Source organism: Gavia stellata, chromosome 5 (assembly GCF_030936135.1).
Source record: "Gavia stellata isolate bGavSte3 chromosome 5, bGavSte3.hap2, whole genome shotgun sequence".
NCBI classification, from domain to species: domain Eukaryota; kingdom Metazoa; phylum Chordata; class Aves; order Gaviiformes; family Gaviidae; genus Gavia; species Gavia stellata.
In genome coordinates this window covers 56,283,254-56,304,703 of record NC_082598.1, presented here as the reverse complement: position 1 = coordinate 56,304,703, position 21,450 = coordinate 56,283,254, and the positions used below count along the sequence as shown (strand labels likewise).

Below are 21,450 nucleotides of genomic sequence, written 5' to 3'. Positions count from 1 at the left end.
CTAGGTTGTCTAACTAGAGCTTTCTGGCAGTTGGAACAAAGCTCCTTCTCTTACCTTGCAGGCAGTAGATAACCTCTGTGTCCTTGTTTGCCTTTTCCAAAAGCAGTTAGAACTACAAGTCTTTGCTAACACAAGATGTTAGACAGGTCCTACAGGAGAGGATGGTAACTGAACTATTCATGAACTGTATTCTTTAGGTAGGATTGTCTTCCTTTTTGGTGGCCTCCTGAGCTTTTTGTTAAATAAAAAAATAACAGTATATTTTTGCTTAAATATTAGGCTTCACACTTTAGGTATTGATATCAAGCAAAGAAAACTTACCTTTTTAAAGCTTAGAATATGTGAAAAATAAGCAAATGTAAATATTTGTGTCCTTTTTTATATGTTGCTGTTTATCTAATAAACTGTCCCTTTAATTCTGTTGGGAAATATGAGACAGAATAAGTCTTCTTATATATTTGTTCTCTAACTATTGCCCATGAGAGAATATTCTTCCAGTTTGCCAATACAGCAAAAAGAATGAAGAATACTCCAAAAGTCAATGAAGTACTTGATGATGATGCCCTCCTGAAGAGATATCGCAAAGAAATTTTGGATTTGAAAAAGCAGCTGGAGGAAGTATGTAATAACTTCTTAAAGTTAATCTATCCTTAGTACTGATAGCTGTTTAGAAACATTCTGTTTTAAACCAAAACCAGTTAAATCTGGGGGGCTAGGTAAACTGTTTAAAGTGATATCTGTCATTTCTGTTGAGAGACTAGAAATTGAAAAGGTGATGTGAAATTTAGAACAACTGATGATAATCAAGATGTGAAAGCTAACACTGAATGAGATCAACTGATGGAATTGCTTTCTCTCTGTAGGTTAATGTATTTAGAAATAGAAAATTGTCATGCCTTATAGCATACTTAATATTGCCTCAGATCAAAAGGAATAATTAACTGACATTCAATAACTTCTTATATTGCAATTAAAGATTCCAGCTTAATTTGTATTTTCTCCCCTTACCGATGTTTATCCTCAGTTTGAGTTGCAAGAAGCTGCAACTGCATAAGATCAGTGGCAAAACTTTTCTGTCATGTATAGGCAGAAGACTCATTTAGAAAATGAACAATGGTAACCTCCCACCAAGCAGTGTAGTATCTCATGTGTTCATCTTTCTCCAAAAATCTATGGAGTTGAGGAGCAATCTTGCAAGTCTTGTTAGAGCATAGATCATAAAAGATAAAGCACAGGAAAATTACATTTCTGAACATACCATTTTGGTGAATTAAATCATCAAAAGATGCTTTGCTTTTTTTCCAAATAAAAGAAGTCAGGAAAAGTTTTTAAGGAAAAATAACTGACCTTTTATTTTTCAAGAGAATTAATTTGCAGTATAAATTTGCACCTAGAAATGTGTTTGCTATCTTCTGAGATAGTAGGTAGTGAGGAAAGTACTTAAGTATAGAAGAGTTTGCTGGAAAGTCCCATGTGAACTTTGAATTACTCTAAAGTATTATAAGCTTATGGTAAAGTTGTCATAAAGCTACTGTAATGCAGCTGCTTTACAACAGAATAAATTTTCAGTACTTCATATTTTAAGAGACCACATGCATTCGAGTAGCTTGCTGTTATTTGACAATTGAATCATAGTTCTCAAAGAACTTCAGGCTTCTGGCAGCATGGGAAGGTCATCTTAAACTATGTTACACTTGAAAAATGCTTTTATTTTTTGTTCCTAGAAAAATCTGAGGCTGTATTGTTTTGGGGAGTTTTGACCCCTTTAAATGCTAAGTCTATGATAAATTGTAGACTAAATGGTCAGTTTCATTCTTAAAGACAGCTGTTCCAGACTTAAAAGAATATATGTGTGTAGTAGGTTTTAAATATTGTAGTTGTGTATCTTCTGTCAGAGTAGTTTGTGCTCTTAAAATGTCAGTTTGATTAATATTCTTTTTATGGAAGGTGTCTTCGAAGACTCAAATTCATGCGATGGAAAAAGACCAATTGGCTCAGCTGTTGGAAGAAAAAAATTCTCTTCAAAAAGTACAGGAAGATAGGATACGAAACTTAACTGAGATGCTGGTGACTTCTGCCTCCTTTTCCTCAAAACAGAATGCTAAAGTAAGCACCTGTTCTAGATTTTATTTGTTAACTCTGAAATACTTTGCAAGAAGTAATATTAAATACATAGGGTTATATTGACAATGAAGAAAAAGTTTGATAGGCAATTGTCACACAATTTTTCTTATTTTTAAAGGGGTAACTTTTAAAAACTTCTGAGTGAGACTCCAGAGACTTTAACTTTCAAAGTGTTATGCTGTAGTTTAATTTTGAAGACATTGCAAAACACTATCTAGTTAGCTGCTGGTACTGTTATAGAACTAGCCTAATGCAACATCTACTCTCTACTTAGTGCTTTAGTCGTATCACTTTTTTTCTGTAAATACTTTTTTTTTTAAAGGCCAAGAGAAGAAGAAGAGTTACTTGGGCTCCTGGTAAAATAAACCAGGCAAATGTGAGCTATTTTGAAGACTTTGAAAAACCAAGGCTGACTGCAACAAAAAAAATGAAAATGTCTCTGTCAGCATTACCAGACATAGAGGATTGTAAGTATCTTCAGGAAGAAATAAGGAAACTCTGCAAAGCAGCTTTGAAATGAGAAATAATCCCTTTTTTAAAAATCTAAGTTAAAAAGCAAATTAATCTGCTAACAATACGAAAGCTACATTTATTTGGCACTATACTATTCAAAGTATGTTCCATAAACCCAGTTTTGAAAGAGTTTCCTGTAGCCTATAAGGGAATTACGTTTGTCTGTCATCAAAGAATGCTGCCTGGAAGGGAAGTGGTTTTAGCACAATAATGCTGGTAGTTCCTGTGCTGCAAATAAGGTTCATTTTATTTATAAAGTGGGAGCATGAGTCTTACTATCCCAGGTGAAGTAATGTATAGCAAATTCCTGTTGGATAACTTTGCAAGTGTAATTTAGTTTCCTAAAGGGAGTAAGTGGACTCTCTGATAGTACAAATTTAAAAACAAACCAAAAATGTCCCTGTACACACTTTACAAGAAATTAGTTCTTTTTTTCTCTATTCCGGATATTGAATTTTTAATTTGTTATAACCAAAGGTAAGAGCTGTGAGGTAAAAGGCATGGTCCACAAATACTTCTGCCAAGCAGCCTATCCCAACCCCCCAGTTTTTTGTAAAAGCAGTCAAAGTTGTTCTTTAACACAGACTATCCATCCAAACTTCTTTCCTCTATGTGAGGGGTGGTGCTTTTTCTTTAAATCTTGCAGGATACTGTTCAGTGGTTCTTTCCTTGACACTTAACTGCTTTTCCTAGTCTGTAATTAAATATATATTCTGGATTTGGTTTAGTGTTCATTAACTTGTGATAAGGTGGTCAGCATAAGTGTAGGGTCTGGACTTCAGTGTTGTTCCCTTTCCTAAGAGAAAATTATGAGATTCAGAAGTCCTACTCAGTGTGCTACATCTTTGCCATTGAATGATTGCTTCCAATGTGATAAAATTCTTTAAGGAAATAATTCTTCATATGGAGTTTAAAATCTACTGCTACTCTGTTTTTTTAATACCTCTCTCTTTTCAGCTATGTTAGAGAATTCTGAACATGACAACCAATGTCTGATGGTTCCTGATCAAATTTCAGATGTAGAATGGACTGCTGGACCTAACATGAATTGGGTAATTTCATAATATATTTTGGTTGTCTAATACAGTGCATATACATTACATCTTTCTCAGTACGAGCAGCCTTACTCTTCTGTAGAACACCAATGTTCTTCCATATGTCTGAAGAATTATTATAATTGGTTAGAAAGTAAGTCTCTTGGTCATCTCTGAAGTTGTGGGATGGTTCTATAATTCTAATGGGTTTGTGGCAAATGATCCAGTAAGCTTTGGTATTTAAACAGGACTAGCTATGAAAGATAAGCAACACGGAAAATAATACTAAATTTGCTTGATCTTGTAGATCAGTTAACTGAGAGGGATTCTTTTTCTAGACTCAGAGAGACTTTGAAGAATCTGTGCAACTCTGTGAAGCGTTAGCCCTAGAAAAGGTAAGTTCTGTATTTTCTAGAAAAAAGACTGACATTCCAACCACAATTTCTAACGTTTTTTTTGTGCTGCTTCTTCAGGATATTGCTGTAAATGAGGTCAACGTCCTGCAAGCTAACTTTAATGACCTAGTATTGGAAAATGAGCAGTTGAAATTAGAAATAAATGAAATGAAGGAGAAACTGAAGGAAAAAATAGAAATGGATGAATTTGAAGCACTGGAAAAACAAATGCAAAAAGATCATGAGGTAAGGTGCATTGAAATAAATACAGAGACATAAGAATTATCTACGCTCAAATGTTTTCTAGAGTTTATTTAACGTACATGTACTTGGATGTTGATTCACAAACAGATGGTGTTATAAGCTACATTCAGCAACAGAATGAATGAACCCAGAATTTAAACTGGATTTACTCACTGTAAAATTCAGACTTAAATTTTGGGAGAGTTGCATGCTGAAGCCTGGGTAAAGATATATTTGTGTGTGTATATATGTATCCATATATTATTTTTATATATGCATGATCTGAATTTCACTCTAGATTTCTGCAGGAGACAGTCATTTTGCTGCAAAAATACATTTTAGAACCGTTTTGAAGTTAAAGTATGGTTGCTAAACCATATTTCAAATTTCCTGTGCAAAATATCTTGATTTACAATCCAAGACAGTTCAATGGATTACCAAAAGCCAGAGCTATGTGAGCATTGACTTTTAACACATTATTTAACTCCAGTAATAAACTATTTACTATTCACACCATTACTTTTAATGTCTGTGGAAAATTGAAACACTGTATTTTGTGCCAGGAAGCCAGAAAAGGTAAACATACCTACTGGATAACCTATGATATAGGAAATGCTGACCTTCAGTTCTCTTCACGTCCTTGTGCTGTTAGTGGTGATGTACCTCACTTGTCCAAATGTCTTATGCTCTGATTCTGTAACCTAAAATATATATTACTTTTATTAGGTTCTAGCTGCCCAAGGGCTATACTGTGAAATAAGTTATAGCGTAAAAAACCCCAACCAACCCACAAAAAACCCCAAACAAAACCCCCAAACCAACAACTTGAGGTATTGAGACATGGATGTATTATTCCATTTCTTTCCTGATACCTTCTCTGCTGATTACTTGTACATGCTTGTCTGTCTAATACCTTCTGACCATGAAACTAAGGTTGAAGCTGAAGTTGCATCCTTTTGCATTGTTGTTTCGGGTTACAATTTAACAGGATCACCTCATTTCCATTGTGTTCCCTACAAAGTTTTATGGATCTTAAACAATAATGGATCCACAATAGATTATGATTTAGCTTGTATTTAAGATTCTTTTTAGAAGACACTTTGTATGCTAGGCTAATTGTGCTATCTGCCTTATCAGCCAACATTTAACAAATCCTCAGTTTTCCCTGCAACGCTTTTGTCTATCTAATAACAGATGCAATGTTCTAAAGTAGCTTCTATTACAAGAATTGCTTCTTGAATGATTCATGTTTTCAGATACGTATCTGAAGACAGTCCATAAAATGTAAGCATTTGTTGATACCAATGTAGCAGATTAATAACAGCAATACTGAAAGGTCATATACTCAACTAAATACATTAGTTGAAATCCATCAATTTAAATCACCACAGATATACACAGATAAACTCTAATATTCTGAATAATGACATGAAATTACTTTTGACAGTAGTATTGTACCCATGTTTTACAACCGTCCTCTAATTTTAAGATTACAGATTGGGTTTTCTTCTTGCTATACTCCTAACTATACAGAAATACTCGCAGGAAAGTGCTTGTTTGAAAGCTTTTCACTGATCTTAAAACTACAGATTGGATTTTTTTCCTCACCTACACGTGACTATACGGAAGTCACTATACTTGTAGATGAGTGCTTATTGTAAAGCTTTTCTAACAAAGACCAAAAGAAGAGAGTTCTTCAATTTTAAAAGTGCTTTTCTATTCAGTCTTCTACTTGTGCCTCCTTTCAGAGGATGCCACTGAATGTGTTCATGGCTTGCTTTACCTCAATTTTGGTACCTTCTCATTCTTGTTCCTGAATAGATTAAATCATAAATATCTGCACTGTGTCATAAAAAGCTGCTTAACATCACTAGAATTTGAAGTGTCATATCTGTACAATTTCTGCATTAATTGCTTTGATCACGTTGCTCTTGCTTCTTGAGCTGTTGCAGATTAAATTGTATTTGAATCCTTTCTAATTACTGGGAAGCTGAAACAGAGCTTTGCATCTTATGTATCCATTTGAAAGAATATGTAGCAACTTGCTTTGTAGCTGTTTAAATAGATATGTGTGTGTATATGGTTTGCCTACTAATGGAAAAGAAAACACAAGGTAGAACTTGCTTATTTTCATGGTGTTGGCAACTAAAACTACTGGCGTGGGTGCTTTCTAACATCGTCTGCAATTTTGCTTCAATTTGCTCCACAGATACAACTAATGCATGAAATTACCAACCTAAAGAATCTAGTTTCAAATGCTGAAGTGTACAATGAGGAACTTGAGGTGAGCCTGTCCATGAATTTACATACAATAAGACTTCTATGAAATGTGTATAGTTTGTTTATCCTGAAATACTGTATCTGCTGAGGACAGCCAAGATACCACTGGGCTCTGGTTAGCCTTACTAGCTATAAGGAGGATATGTCTAAAACTTACTATGTACACTTACTATGTGCAAAGCAGGTTTTTGTTAAATTCTTACCTGAAAAATCAAACTGAGCAAAAAATCTTCCTTCTCCCTTTTTTCTCCAACTTTTAGGCAGAAATAAACTCCAAATTGGAACAGCTGAAAGAGAAAGAGAACAAAATAAAGATATTACAGAATCGTGTGGAAGAATTACAGAAAGCAGGAGCAGAAAAAAAGGACATTTCTTTTTCAGTGGTAAATCTTAGTTTTCTGCTGGGTTGAGATGGTTTTGGTTTTGTTGGAGGTGGGTTAAATTTAAGCATAACCTTGGTATAATTGAAATCTGCTTCCCTACAGATGTTAGCATTTTAAGCTTTGTGGGGAAAGAAAAAAAATTCCTAATTACTACATTATCATACAGCAGTACTCTGAAGTAAAGTTATGGGAAAGGCTGCTCTTTGCTCTTTATCCCGTCTCTAAAATGAACCTGCTACTGTTTCTTTTAGAGTAAACTTATCAAGTTTTCTGAGCCTTTACTTATTTACATTTTAGCCACGTTACAATTAACATTTGCTTTATTATGGCTATATATATTTTTTTCATTTCTTTGAGTATTTATCTGTCTTTTTCAGGGAGATTCTGATAAGCTAATTGAGGAAATTCAGCAGCTGAATAAATCCCTCTTAGATAGTGAAACCATAGCCTTGGATGCCAAAAAAGAATCTGCTTTTCTCAGAACTGAAAACTTGGAGCTGAAGGAGAAGATGGCAAGTACTTGTTAAACTGCATTTACAGCTGTACAAAATGCTGTTAAGGGCCTGTCTGCTCCCAGACTAGTGAAGAAGGCAATTGATAAAGACAAGATGTGGTAGAATATTTGGAGAAAGCTAATGGCTTATGCTCCAAGTAATGTTTTTATTATGGAATTTGTAGAAAATGAGTCTTCAGGAGAAAGATGAAAAGAAAATAGAGGCTTCTTCCACAAGAGTGGGTGGTTAGTTTTATGTTTACCAGTAGAGAGAGAGCGCAAATGAACCATCTTTAGGGAGTTACTAGGACATAAGACTCCAAACCTAATTTCACCAGAAAACAAAAGAGAATAAGAGATATGAACTCAGAAATGGGATGGAGCTTACTTTGAGCTTTGAAAGAATAAAGACAAAATAGTGGAAGCAGTTATGGCCCTGACCTCTAAAGTAAAGTATGTTTTGTTATAGGACTCTGACAGGAATACAGTTAAAATGTGCCTTATTCTGCCATATTTATCAAGGTCAAAGTTGTTCAGAGTGACAACAGGACATGCGACTGATGCAATATTTAAATGTTAAGCAAGTAGACTTTTATTTTGTGTGTGAATTGCATGTTGTTTTGTTTTCCTGAAGAATGAACTCTTAAATAATTACAAGCAAATGCAAACAGACATTCAACTCTATCAAAGCCAAATAGAAGCAGGAAAAGCCAGTTACAAAAAAATGCAAGCTGACTTGCAGAAGGAGATGCAGTCTGTATTTCAAGAAAACACAAGGCTAACTTCACTGATGGAGGGTAAAGTTCCAAAAGGTACTGTTTCAGGTGGTGCTTTTTTCTCCTCCCCCTCTCCTTCCTCTTACCTGTAATGGTGGGGGGATAGGGAAGACTTTGGCTCTTGTTTTCTCAAATACTTGGAGCTTCTGTCACTATGAATTATTAGAATATCTGGTACTGCTGGCACATAGTAATTGCTTTAGCACTTTCTTGAACTATTTGGAAAGCTGCAACATAGGGAATGTTTTGTATTTTGCACAAAGGCAGTCAAGTCAGGGAGAATCTACAATGAACTGAATGTCAACCTAACAAGTGATGACTAAATTCAGACCAGTAGTTTCATCTTTTAATTGTTGGCCATTGTAAAATATACTTTTCTAGGATTATACTGCTATGGCATCCAGAATGCATTATAAATCTTCTGCTTAATTTAAAACATGCTTTTCTTTTCTCACACTCTCTTATTAATCTAAACTTGTTCATTCTCTAGATCTGCTCTCTCTTGTGGAGCTGGAAAAAAAGGCAGCTGACTTAAAAGGAGAACTAGAAAAAGCATTGAAAGAGAATGCATATCTACAAAAACAAGTAAATGAGCTATCAGAAGTTCAGTCTCTACCAAATACTGTTGAGATACAGCAGAAAGAGGTAAACAAAAAAAATCTGACTTTTTCCTTGGTTTTATATTGTACTTGACTGGTAATGTATTAATGGATGCCTATTGGAGATGAAGTTTTAAAGCCAAAGTTGTCTTGAATCAAATAACCTGAGATTTTGCAACTAGGTTCCTTAAATTATTGTTCGTCAGGTACTTAATATTTGCACCTAGGAATACATTTAAGATCACATGTTTAGTCACAAAGTCTACTATAATTAATCAGGAATTTCTAGCCTAATATCTGCCTGCCCATTTGCCACGGTCACCTCTGATAACTGTGCATGTATGTAGGATGGTGTTTGATCCTGGTTTACTGTTCTAAAACTGACTTTTTGTCTAATTGGGCAAGGAGAAAATTTCAAGACCTCTTAGCAGAAGTGCTGCTTGAGAAGTGAGAGATTTAACTTGCAAATTCTGGAAAACTTGTAAGGAAACTTTTTGGTTTCCTGGCAGGTCAGGGTTTACTAGACTAAGTTTGTAAACAAATCCTTTAAGACACATTTATAGCAAACACCTTCTAGGTTTCTTTATCCCTAAATACCTGCTGCTAAGTATGTGCAGTAAAAATTAGCTAGGGCAAGTAATCTCACAAACTCATGAATGCTTTTGCAAAAAGTTCCAAGCCCTTCCAGTGGTCTACTTCCACTAATAAACAAAAAATTAATTAGATGTTAAAAACTTATAAACTCTGTATTGTGAAGAAAGTATTGATACATCTAAATACTCAGTTTAGGAGTTATAGGTAGGAGTATCAGTCCAGCCCTAGCTCAAACATAGGGGGGAAAAAATATATTTAAAGAACATCTAAAGAGTTAGAGATGAGGTTTCAAGGTTTTGGAAGGGGCTTGTCTGTCTTTGCTTCTTTTTGAAGGATTGTTTACTAGACAGCTCCCTCCCAGCAGAGCAAAACCCAGTGTACTGTGCTGTGTCTTTGCCTGTACTTTATTTTCTATATCTGCATATGAACATAGTTTTTTATTATGCAATCATGACAAATACTGATTTAGAAAATGCTATTAATATTGCTTTTCTCTTGGCAGATTCTTGAAAAATGTGAGGAGCTACGCTTATTAAAATTAGAAAGAGAAAGGCTGCTTTCTGAAGTAGCTGATAATGAAGTTAAACTTAAACACATGACTGAAGAAATTGGAAAATCAAAAGATGATCTAGTAGATGCACAACTTAAATATGTAAAGTCTGATCAGGAATATGTAGCACTTAAACAGCTCCATGAAGAACTAGAGCAAAAATACATAGCTGCATCAGAAAACAATGAACAAATGAAGGTCCAAATAGACATTCTATCTAATGAAGCACGAGAGTCTAAAACAACTTTGGATGAAGTGAAATTAGAGGTCAGTGTCAGCTTGCTCCTTTTTATGGGGAAGACATGAGGAATTAACTTACACTATATAAAAAACCTCCACTTTTTTGGAGAAGTAGTCTTAAAGGTATAAATAACTACCATTGAAATTCCTCTAGTATGAGTGCATATTACTTATTCTATGCCAGGTGTATAAGGTTGCAGGATTATGCAGCTCAATGGTCTCTTTCTTCATAGGCAAAGAAATATATATGCTGCTCCAGGTTATATATTCTCCTTCTGTATTTGACCTTTTAATTCTTCTTTTCCCATTCTTAAATTATATCTTTATTATCCAAAATTTTTAAAATATGCTGCTATGACTTTGTTTCTATGACTTTAGACAGACTAAGTTTCCTCATTGGGAACTGGAGTCTCTTTAGAACAGAAGATCTTTCAAACCAAAGAGAATCACTGCATAAATTGGCAATTAGAAAGGAAAAAAACATTAAGAGGGGAACTAAAGATGCATATATTTGACAGGGCTTTTGGCACTGATATGGCTGTCACATTCCAGCTATGGATTTGGTAACTCCGAATTAGAGAATTCCTAAGCTACGCTACAGTTTCATGTGTGGTGTTATGTTTTAGTAAGACTTTTGCTGCTAAAGAGAAACCATGGGAAGGTTCCATAAACAAATGCTTATTTAATGTGGGCAAGAATATAAGCAGTGACTTAAAGTGAAGTGATGAACTTCCTATTCTCTTGTTGAAAGCTAACATCTCTCGCCCTTTCTAAGCTAATATAAGATTCTGTGAGAACATGTACACATCGTGCAGTTTTGCATTACAATGAAAGTGTCTGGCCTTTTCTTTTACAAACTAAAGCTTGCTAGCAAAATGAAAGAACTGGAAGAAAAGACAGCAGAGCATAAACAACTTGAGGTAAGAGAAGATTTTGTTTGGACTCAGCAGAAGTTAAATGAAATGGAGCGATTAAAAGAGCAAGAAAAGATTATGGAGTTGAGACTGGAGGCCAAAGATTCAGAGATCCAGTCCGTTCTTCAGCAGCTTGCTGAATGTCGGGAAGAAATAAAAACTCTAACCCAGGAAAAAGATTACCTGAAGCAAAAAGAGGAGTCTCTCCAAGCTGAGACAGACCAACTCAAAGAGGATATAAAGGACACTGTTTCAATGGTAGGAATTCTGCCTTTATAAAAATGGACCATACATGTTAAGGGGAAGAGTATAAGAATGCTTATAAACTATATTGAAATACATAGGGGAGTATAGGAGTGGGGTTTTGTGTGGATTTTTTTGTTAATCAAGGAGTGCTTATTAATGTTGCAAAATACTTGAATTTTCTTTTGTGGATTTTATTCCTTTTATTCTAAAGAACATTTTGGCACATGAAGAACTGAGAAATGCACAGAGTTCTCTCAAGCAATCCCAGGACACTGTCAAGAAGTTGGAAAAAAATATTTCTGAAAAAGAATCTCAGATTCTGAGTGTTGAAGAGGCACTAGGGAAAACCATTAAAGAACTCGAAATACGGGTAAAAACATTATGTAATAATTCAAAATAAAAATGGTTTTAATGTGTGAAAACAAGCCTAGTTAGTCTGCTTATAGTCTCTTCTGCTTGTCCTTAGAAAATCTGGTAGAAAGTGGTCAAGAAAGTAGTACTGCCTGATCCAAGTCTTTACCAGCTGCTGATACATTTCTGTAGAGCTTCAAACTGTAATGTACAGTCTACTAAACCTTTGCTTAACTAGCATGCCCTGTGTTTGTCAATTTGAGTGGTGGCATGAGATAGCAAATGGAAGAAGAGGCAAGGGCTACCTAGGGGTAGGAATGACGCTAATGGTTTATAACACTCAGTCCCAATGAGAAGTCTAGCACACAGTTGTAAATGGCAGCTTGGTTCCCAACATACAGCAGAAGGCTGAGCCACTGTTATTTGTGCCTGTTTGTTCAACAACTGACAAAGAAGGGTGCTGAGAATATTGTATGTTACATAGTTGCTTCAGTGGCATAGTTTCTCTGGAGGGAGAATGCCTAGTATGTGAGACTGGGTTTCTCTTGAAGTATATCAGCTGCCAGACCCAGTAAGTCAATGGTTGTCAATTCAGCACTTGAGTGTTTTGGAACAGATGTGTAAAAATAATCCAACAGGTGTTTATTTGGCTTCTTCCTCTCAGACTTTTTCTAGATAAAAATCTGGCCAATATTGCAGAAGAGACTGCTAAAAGGTTAGCATTTAAAACAAAACAGGTGACAAAGGATGAAGAATCAGTTCCGGAGTTTTTCTGGTTTGGTTACAGTGGTTTGATGTTAAAAATACTGTAGCAGAGTGAATCAAATAAGTTTTGTATTTAATTTTGGTTTTGAATTGATGGAAATACTGTATTTGCACATTTTTTACAGATATCACAAATGACAGAAGAAATAAAAATCATCACTTCAGAGAGAGACCAGCTTGCTGAAGAAAAATCGGGAAATAATAACTGTAGAGAAAGTGATCAGCTTCAGGCACTAAAGGAGCAAATTTTTTTCCTCACACAAGAAAACAATTCATTGCAGGATAAGCTGGACAGTTTACATTTGAAAAAAGAAGAGTGTGGGGAAGGAATTTTGGTAATTATGCTAAGACCGTAGTGGAAAGCATGCTTATTTAAACTTTCACTTGAGTGAAAATAATTTGCAAACCAACTGGAGAAAGGGATCCTGCTACTTGACTGCAGACCCTTAAACAGCAGGATTATTATTGTTTACTTGAAATATATACTACCCATATTGTTTTATATGGACTACTAGTAGTAGGATGTGACAAACATTTTTTTCCTGTAAATAGATTTTTAACTTGATACAGGATGGTGATGTTCTGAGTTGATCTCCAGAAATGGGGTGCTATAAGTAGTTGAAGCTAAAAATTGCTCATCTGAAAAGGGTGATTCTGCTTTTTCAAAGCATAGATAGAACTGACTTTTTTTCTGGTGGTGCATGTCAAGGGACATAGCAGCCAACATTTTCCATAATTGGATGTGCTGATTGCACATGTGTGTTACATGTATATATACATACACTTCAAAAAAAGTAAAGTATGTGCATATATTTTAAGATTCATGGGGGGAGTGGACATTTCAAGGAAATAATTGCCTTGACACCATTATTATCTACTGTTGAGAGTAGAAATATGGATAAGGTCTCTGCAGTTGGGTTTATGGGTGTTTTTTGGTTGTTGGGGTTTTTTGTTTGTGTCTTTTTTTACACCCACTCAGGCTTAAACTATGGCCATGAAGTTCTGCTTCTGCAACTTGTTTCAGAAGTCCTTACTTCAAATTTTACTTTTACATGTCTTTTGTTCCAAGAAACTTGAATTGCATATTGAATTCAGTAAAATCTTATTCTGAAAAAATACAAATTGCTCTAAAACATTGCTTCTGTTTGTTTTACATAATCAACCTGTCAAAGATCAGATATGTTTCTCTTAAAGCTACTTCTCCAAATGTGTTGTCTTCTATCTCTGTATAAAATAGATACCACAGATTCAAGAAAAATCTCTTGAGCAAGAATTATCTCTTCTGAGAGAAGAGCTGAGCCAGGCACAAAGGAAATTGCATGAAATGGAGGAAGTGAAGGCCAATGAATGTCAAAGAGAATCTGAAAAAACAGGGAGAACAGATTTTATTCCAGAATTGCATGACTGTCAGGAAGTAACACAAAGAAGAGATGATCATCTTAAAATGCAACTGGAGAATCTCCAAAATGAGAGAGACCAGCTAAGAGAAACTATACAGGAGACAATTGGCATGGTAAGAAAAATAGTCCTATTCCTTTAGAATAACAGCTGTAGTAAACTTCTCTTAACTTCTGGAAGTGGTGTTTGGGCTTTAATGTACTTTAACCGTGTTGTGTCCAAAGAACTCGGAGGTGCAGGAAGAGTTGAGATGTGCTCATAACTCGCTCAGACAACATCAGGAGACTATTGTGGAGCTGAAAGGAAGTATTTCAGAGAAAGAAAATCAACTCTTGAAAGCGCAGGAGGCATTGAAGGAAACAACTGATGAACTGCAGCAGAAGGTCAGATGCAGTTTTGTCAAGTAAACTAAAAATCTATTAAGATTAGCAACCCACGTCCTCTGCAGACTTCAGTTTCTAAGCATTGAGTAAATGCAGTACTGAAACTTAATTAAAAGTTTTTCCCTTCTTTTCTCCCTGTACTGCTTCTCGAAAGAATTCCATAGAAACAGAGGCAGTGAAAAGATGATAAAATGCAATTTGACTTACAGGCTACAACGCTTACTTACTTATAACTAAACATGCCTTAGTGCTGAATGACAGAATATTATTTTGAATCAATACTGCTCTTTGACCTCAATGCATTTTCCAAGTCTTGAAACATTTTAAATTCTAATAATATGTCTTTTAGCTATGTAACTCTGAAGATACTTGAGCAACTAAAAGGCACTTCAGCTTGTTTTTTAACTTGCTGCACTATTATAAATTTCTTATCTACTTACAATTTTCATGTCTGAAGCTATTGTGGCTTTTAGAAGATACCAACACTTGTTAGAATCAAGCCTGTCTGTGGATACAGCAATGGAGTAATTTTTATGGAATTATAATGGCCTGTAGGTTTTTACACATTCACTTTTGTCTACCAGTGAGACAGAAGCACTGAAATTTGATTGACTTTTAAGAAAATTGTTACATCTTTATTTGCTTACTATAGCAGTAAACTAATGGAGGTGTTGTCTGTAAAGTAATTCAACTATTTAACGACCCATATGTACAGATAGTACTTGTGAAATATGATCTAATAACACTCTTCTTAAATCAGAACCTGACTACTGGGACAAGAAAACTTATAAATTAGAATGTTACTGGTTTTTTACCAAACTATCAATCAAATTACTTCTCCTGATGCTAGAGATGATTAGAAAGATTAATACTGGTTCTTATTTGTTCTTTCAGCTCACTGAAGTAACTGAAAATCTGAATCATGTCTCTTCTGAATACGGCAAGCTGCTGGCAGAAAAAGAACAAATAGAAAGAACAATGAATGAGCATATCTGTCAGCAGCTTGAGAAAATCACTTTACTTAACCAGGAGAAAGATGAGCTACAGCAAATGGTAGAGACTTCTAAAGCAGAGAGAGATCGGTTAGAGGCTGACTGTCGGGAAAGCAAAGAGAGAGTATGTATAAAATATCTTAAATAATTGTTTTAAAGGCAGGCTGTACCACTCCAAGTTATTTCAGTCATGAGCATTCTGCTATTCAGTATCTCTCTTCCTCTCCCTTCACTTGTTCATAGCAGCAGTAAACTAAAAACTTAGTTTACTAATCCAATGTGGATTCTGGAATCTGTCTCTTACTTTTCTCTTTCCCCTCTCCTCTGTCCCCTTCCTGCCTTTTTGGTCACTGTGCCACTCGGGTTTAGGCACAATTGTCTGCCACCTGCGGGACAAACACTCCACAAGTTCCCATTGTATCTTACATCTATGGTGCCTTTGCATTTAGCACTGAACAGTGGAGGTAATCCAGGTTTGCTGATATCTAAGGGCTTAATTCTCCTAACACTTCAGCTCATTCTGGATTGATGAAGAGAATGCTAAATCCAGAAAAAACCTGATCAGCTTTCCTATTTCTCCTTCCTGATGTTTTATTTCCTGGCAGATTAGTGACTTCAGTATTCCAAGTATTTGTGTGAAAAGTATGCTTATGTTGACAAACTATTTCAGACAAACTCGTTCTGATGTGTAGCTAACAAAAATCAGGCTGATAATTTCTAAAGTTAAAAGGAAATCTGGTAAGTATTTTTTTCCTAAGAGAAGCTCTGCAAATTATTTTAAGTAGTAAAAGCTTTCATGTGAATTTTAGCAAACCTCAGGTAGAACCACTAATCTCTTAAGTAGGTCTAGATCAACTAATCTAAAACATAAAATCGGCAAACTAGGATTATCAAATCTTTAATTTTTTGTTTACATCTTGCTACTAAATAATTGGACAAATTGTTTGTGTAACTGGTGGCAGTTGCCATAAGAATAAGAGTGGGGTGTTTTGTTGTTTGGTTTTTTAATAGTCATCACCATAATCTGTTCCCCCACAACATTTTTCCCTTTCATCTTGACTTCTGCCTACGTTTTTCTTCTTTTCCCCTATTTTAAACTGATAAAGACTATTTCTAAAGACTATCTTCCTCTGGAGTTCTTAAACTAGGCATGGGGGAATGACAACTGAGGTTTTTTTCTGAAGTAAGAGACTGATTATTCTGATAGCTCTCTCCTAGGAGTTCAAATGCTTTGACTTATCATTCTTAACTCCTGATAAGCAAAACTTAGTCATACTGAGTGAACATCTGTGTAATACCTTGTTCTGCAGTTTGTAAAAGTTCTGACAGAAATGGAAAATCTACAGGAAGAACTAAAGCATCAGAAAGAGCAAGCTGATATCCAGAAGAACATGCTAGCAAATGGAGAAGAGAAATGGCAAAACGCTGAAGAAAAACTAAATGAAGAAATAAACAAATTGAAAGAAAAGGTAAGTACAGTAATAAGAAACTCTTAGGAATAATTTAGAGGATGTATCCTCAAGGAGTCTTTAGAATAACAGGTATTTACCCATGATGATTTGTGCTGGTTTATTGGTCCAATAGATGATGTTGTGTTAATACAATTTAGCAACAGAAGAAGAGTTCTTGCTAATAGTTGTGTTGATTTTATACTTCTTAAAAATATTTTTTAATAGGTAGTCAAGCTGAATGAGGACTTAAGCTTGGTAACTAAGGAAAGGCACCAGCTGCTGGGAGAACTGAAAGAAAAGACTGAGAGTGAAAGCAGTAAACTTGAACAGCTGGAGAAACAGTGTAATTTGTTAGCACAGGAGAGAGATCAGCTCCAGGAAATGTTGGAAGGTATTCGAGCAGAGAAGAACAAACTGGAGATTAACCTACAGGAGAGTGTTGATAAGGTGCTTTATCTTTGATTGAAGTGTAATAACTATAAATGCTTGTTAGAGGAAGATGGTTAATTCTTGAAGCTATCTTGAAAAGTATCTTACAGGTATTAATGTTATATACTCAGACTGAAGAATATTGGCATGCTTAACTTCTGTCTTGTGGAATGGTATTTAAAGATGTGCATAAATTCTTTCAAAAATGTTATCTGATGCTGCTTTATTTAGAAATAAATGAGGAACCAGAAAATACATGGGTTTCATTACCAAAATACTTAACAGGCATTTTTTAATTAATTTGATTAAATGGTATATTTCATAGCTGAGCTCCAAAGTTTTGAAACTAAAGCTGACAAATTCTGACACTTTTTTATTTCTCTACTGGATGAGGCATATCTTCAAAACAGTGAAGACAAGCAAATTGGATGGTATCCATTGAGCAGCAGTCCTTGTTCAGATATTGAGTAATCCCTTCAAATATCCACAGCTAATTCAAATCTATGGTGGGAGGAGAAACGTCTTACTCTTGCTACTGATATCTTCCTGTTGACCTGTTTCTGAGTATCAGTTGTCTTGCCTGTAAGACTTCAATTTCACTGGAAATTCAGATGTTTAGTGAAAGGAATGCTAGTTCAATAGTAAATTATCAAAGGTAATTTAACACACTCTGACAACAGTCCAGCTCATAAAATTGTGTTAAGTAATAATTTCTAGGTAATTCTTGATGTGAACCCTACTGAAATTACATCTCTGCTTCGTGTTACTCATCTGTGTAAACAGAGATTGCAGAAAATATGTCCAAACACGTTTTCAGCATGCTTTCTCTAATTCTTTACATTACTAAGGATTTATCAATACGCTAGTTGGCAGGCTTTACTTAGTGAAGGGGGGAAATTCAAAGACAAAATCTGAAATTTCTTGTACTCAAACTAAAGCAGGTTTGTTTTGTGCAGAGTATTTTGACTCCTATGAAATATTGACTAGCCTGGTGTGCAAGAGGTAGATTCACATGCTACCTCATAACTTGATTTTATATATGTTGCTCTATTTTTACTCCAGATTCTTGACACTGAAAAGGAATTGAAATTGCAACAAGAACTCCTCAGCAATGAGAAGATCAAAGCTGAAGAAAGGGAAGAACATTTGTTAAAGGTTCAGAGGCGGTCAGAGATTTTGGAGGATAGCCTAACAAACAAGGTGAGCCGTTTTGGTTTTAGTAGCTATTCTGCAATTCTGTCTCCTGAGGTTTTATCACTGATGTGCTAAACTCTTGCTCAAGACAAATACTATTTAATTTTTAATTCTCAGTGCATCATTTTTATGGGTGCTAAACAAGCATGAACATGGGCAAAGGATTTTGGACAGGTTTCTTTACTGATGTTTAGAAGTAGCATCCTCAACTGTCTCAGCCTCATAACCAGCTGGGTTGGTCACTCCATTAGAATGGACACAGATTTATCCAATATGTGCAGGCTTAATATAATAGTCATAATTGTACATGTATTTGTTCAGACTTTAAAAGGTACTGTGTAGACAGTATGAACCTAAGTGGGTTTGCAATCCTTGGTGCTTTGCACACTTTCAAACTGTATCTGTTATTTAGAAAGTCTTGCACTTAGCTCTTGCCAACTCAGTCTTTTTGCAGTTTTCACTTTCAGTCTTTTTGCAGTTTTCATTTCCTCACTTTTCACCTGTCAAACTCTTCCTTTGTCTGTAGATCAGAGTATAATGAAGGACTGCTTCAGAGTAGCATATGTGTTACTGTTCTAATCATTAGAGCAGATATAAAGATAATTCCATTGCCCATCTCTTACGCTAATATTCTATTTCTTTTCATTTTCTTGTGATATGGACATATGTTGACTGCCATTTTGTTTGTTTCCTCTTGCTTTACTGAAAACTCAAGTTGACTAAAGTAGTGTTCTCTGGGTAAAATGCTATTCCTCTTCCTTTTAATTTCTGTTTCTGAGTGATTAGAACACCAAAATTCTCTTGCCGTTAGCATGAATTTTAGAGTTATTGGAAATTGGGTTCTTTGTATTTGACACAACTGATTTGAGTACTTCATAAAGGAGTATACAGACCAGGACCAAATCATAATTCTTGTTTTTTCTCCACTATTTATTATAGATTCAACAGTTAACCGAGATGCTAAATAGTGTATCATGTGAAAAAGACCAGTTATTGGCTGAAAGTACTAGTCACTCTTTCCAACTTAAAGAACAAATCTCTTCAATTAATCAAGAAAAAGAAGAGCTACAAAAACTTCTTCAGGATGTCAGGTCTGAGCGGGACCAGCTCAAGACAGAATTGCAAAAAAACTCTGAGATGGTTGGTGTTACAAGTCGCATACCGAAGTTATTCACCGCTTCTCTTCTTGAATGGTACTTAAATATGTATGCTTTTATTTTAGTGTGTTGAAACAAATGCAAAACTGGAATGTGCTCTAGACCAGTTGAAGCAGAGAAGCTTGAATGATATGTCCATTCAGGTGAATTTACTGGATAATGCAGAGCAGATGGTTGATGACAGCCTGAAGGAAAAAACCTTGAAAATTAAGGTAAACTTACCTCTCTCCTTATTTTAAGGATGCATGTAAAACCTTAATACCAGTTGTTCTGGAGCATAAACCTTGCTTCTGTGTATATTCCATAAAACTGTTTGCACATCTTGCTGAGCTGCTGCAGACCATGGGATCAGTTGATTTGCTGTTGCTGTTAAGTGGCTATGCATCCTGTTCTGAGAACATTAAATTGAGCTTCTTAGTTGAGGCATCTTGCTAGATTTCATTACTGTCCAGCCACCCCAATGAAAATAACTAGTCAATGTAGAAGTGCCTCACTCCTGTTAGACGCAGGGCATATGTTAGTTCCAAAGTTTTCATGGTGGAGTGAAGAGTTAAACTGGTGAATCCTACTTCTTTCAACTAAGAAGCAAAGATGGGGGCAGTACACCTAGGAAGTTTTGTATTTACTTGTAAAATGTATAACCCAGCTTCATATGGGATACTTGAGTTGCAGTTTACTGGGAGTGCCCTGAAGCCTATTGCATTTCTCAGCCTGCTCACTGCTTGATCACATCTCCCTTTTCATGGCAGAGTACTAGGAACAATTTCATGATCCCTTTCTTTGAACAAAGGACCAATCAAATCAACTTGGAGCCCGTCCTGAGGGCAGCCCTGCTGGCAAACTTGTGAACAGGCAGCAATTTCATTTCAGGACTGGTCTACGGGTCTTGATGTGGCTAGGCAATCTAAATCATGAAAAATAATTTGAGCATGTGAAATGTGATTTTCTGGAAAACTAAGAATTTCTCTGCTTTTGTGCCTGGCTTAGTGTTTTTGTCATATTCCTGTGGCAAGTCAAAACTGAAGTCTTAGTCCCATTAACTTTTCTGTTGTAAAACCAATCCATACTGTAGGGGTTAGTCCTGGAGTCTGATGGTTAATTTTAAGCTTCTCTTTATAGCTAATCACTCTTTTCCTTATTGTGACTGAATAAATTTGTTTCACTTGCATTTAGGAGCTTCTTGAGAAATTCCCAAATATGGGGAAGAGGTATGAATGTCTCTCTACAGTGTCTCTTAATCTAAAGAATGAACTGGATAGTCAGAAAGCACTGATTGCTGTCATGCTGACTCAGCTTTCATCGGAACAGAGTAAACAAGTCAAAAGGCTTCAAACTGAAAACGAGAAAATAAACAGTCATCTCCAGAGTTTATTGAACAAACTGAAGGTACCAACTTAAAATGCTGAATATGTGGATGCTTCATATTGCTTTTGTTCGGGGTGGTTTTTTATAAGTTCTCAATATTAACAGCTAGGACTCGATATACTCTAGCTTTGACTTTTGTGAATGCATATCTTATGAAAAATAAATTGATAGTAAATGCTTTACACACCTGGAAAACTGGAACTATTTAGTTAATCAACCTTGATTTCTTTACTGTAGTTCATCTGCTTTGCACAGTATTACTTCCCTAATATTAATCCATTTTAACTGGGGAAAGAAATTTTCTTTCTGTACTCCATAAATCAAAATATGGGCCCCAAAGTATGTATTTTGTTGTGGGGGAAAGAGACATGCAAGGTGCCTTAGAAATGCATGTTTTCTCTGCAAAACTACCCAAGTAGTTTAACTTCTATAGCCTTGCAGACCTCCTGCAATTTGTAGTTCAGTGGAGAAACTGATTCCAATTATCAGAAAAAAGTTAAGGGAAATTGGGAAAGAATTCTTGTTATCATATTGTTTACTGTACTTCTGCATAAAGTTTTTTCTGTTTCTTTCTTTACCAT

The 21,450-nt window shown here is 35.4% G+C and overlaps 1 protein-coding gene across 1 annotated transcript in view; it reads left to right on the top strand.

The window, feature by feature from the left end:
• The window catches only part of CENPE (centromere protein E), a 37,355-nt gene that overhangs the window by 7,273 nt on the left and 8,632 nt on the right, over window positions 1-21,450 (top strand). Inside the window, exons 12-35 of the mRNA XM_059817734.1 lie at window positions 499-618; window positions 1,948-2,106; window positions 2,447-2,591; window positions 3,595-3,689; window positions 4,010-4,066; window positions 4,145-4,312; window positions 6,519-6,593; window positions 6,850-6,972; window positions 7,350-7,484; window positions 8,100-8,277; window positions 8,732-8,886; window positions 9,937-10,251; window positions 11,088-11,396; window positions 11,596-11,754; window positions 12,626-12,835; window positions 13,738-14,013; window positions 14,123-14,281; window positions 15,176-15,397; window positions 16,584-16,742; window positions 16,950-17,171; window positions 18,216-18,353; window positions 19,287-19,487; window positions 19,570-19,716; window positions 20,678-20,890. Of these exons, the coding sequence (XP_059673717.1) occupies window positions 499-618; window positions 1,948-2,106; window positions 2,447-2,591; window positions 3,595-3,689; window positions 4,010-4,066; window positions 4,145-4,312; window positions 6,519-6,593; window positions 6,850-6,972; window positions 7,350-7,484; window positions 8,100-8,277; window positions 8,732-8,886; window positions 9,937-10,251; window positions 11,088-11,396; window positions 11,596-11,754; window positions 12,626-12,835; window positions 13,738-14,013; window positions 14,123-14,281; window positions 15,176-15,397; window positions 16,584-16,742; window positions 16,950-17,171; window positions 18,216-18,353; window positions 19,287-19,487; window positions 19,570-19,716; window positions 20,678-20,890 (4,140 nt within the window). The remainder of the gene's footprint in view (window positions 1-498; window positions 619-1,947; window positions 2,107-2,446; window positions 2,592-3,594; window positions 3,690-4,009; window positions 4,067-4,144; window positions 4,313-6,518; window positions 6,594-6,849; window positions 6,973-7,349; window positions 7,485-8,099; window positions 8,278-8,731; window positions 8,887-9,936; window positions 10,252-11,087; window positions 11,397-11,595; window positions 11,755-12,625; window positions 12,836-13,737; window positions 14,014-14,122; window positions 14,282-15,175; window positions 15,398-16,583; window positions 16,743-16,949; window positions 17,172-18,215; window positions 18,354-19,286; window positions 19,488-19,569; window positions 19,717-20,677; window positions 20,891-21,450) is intronic.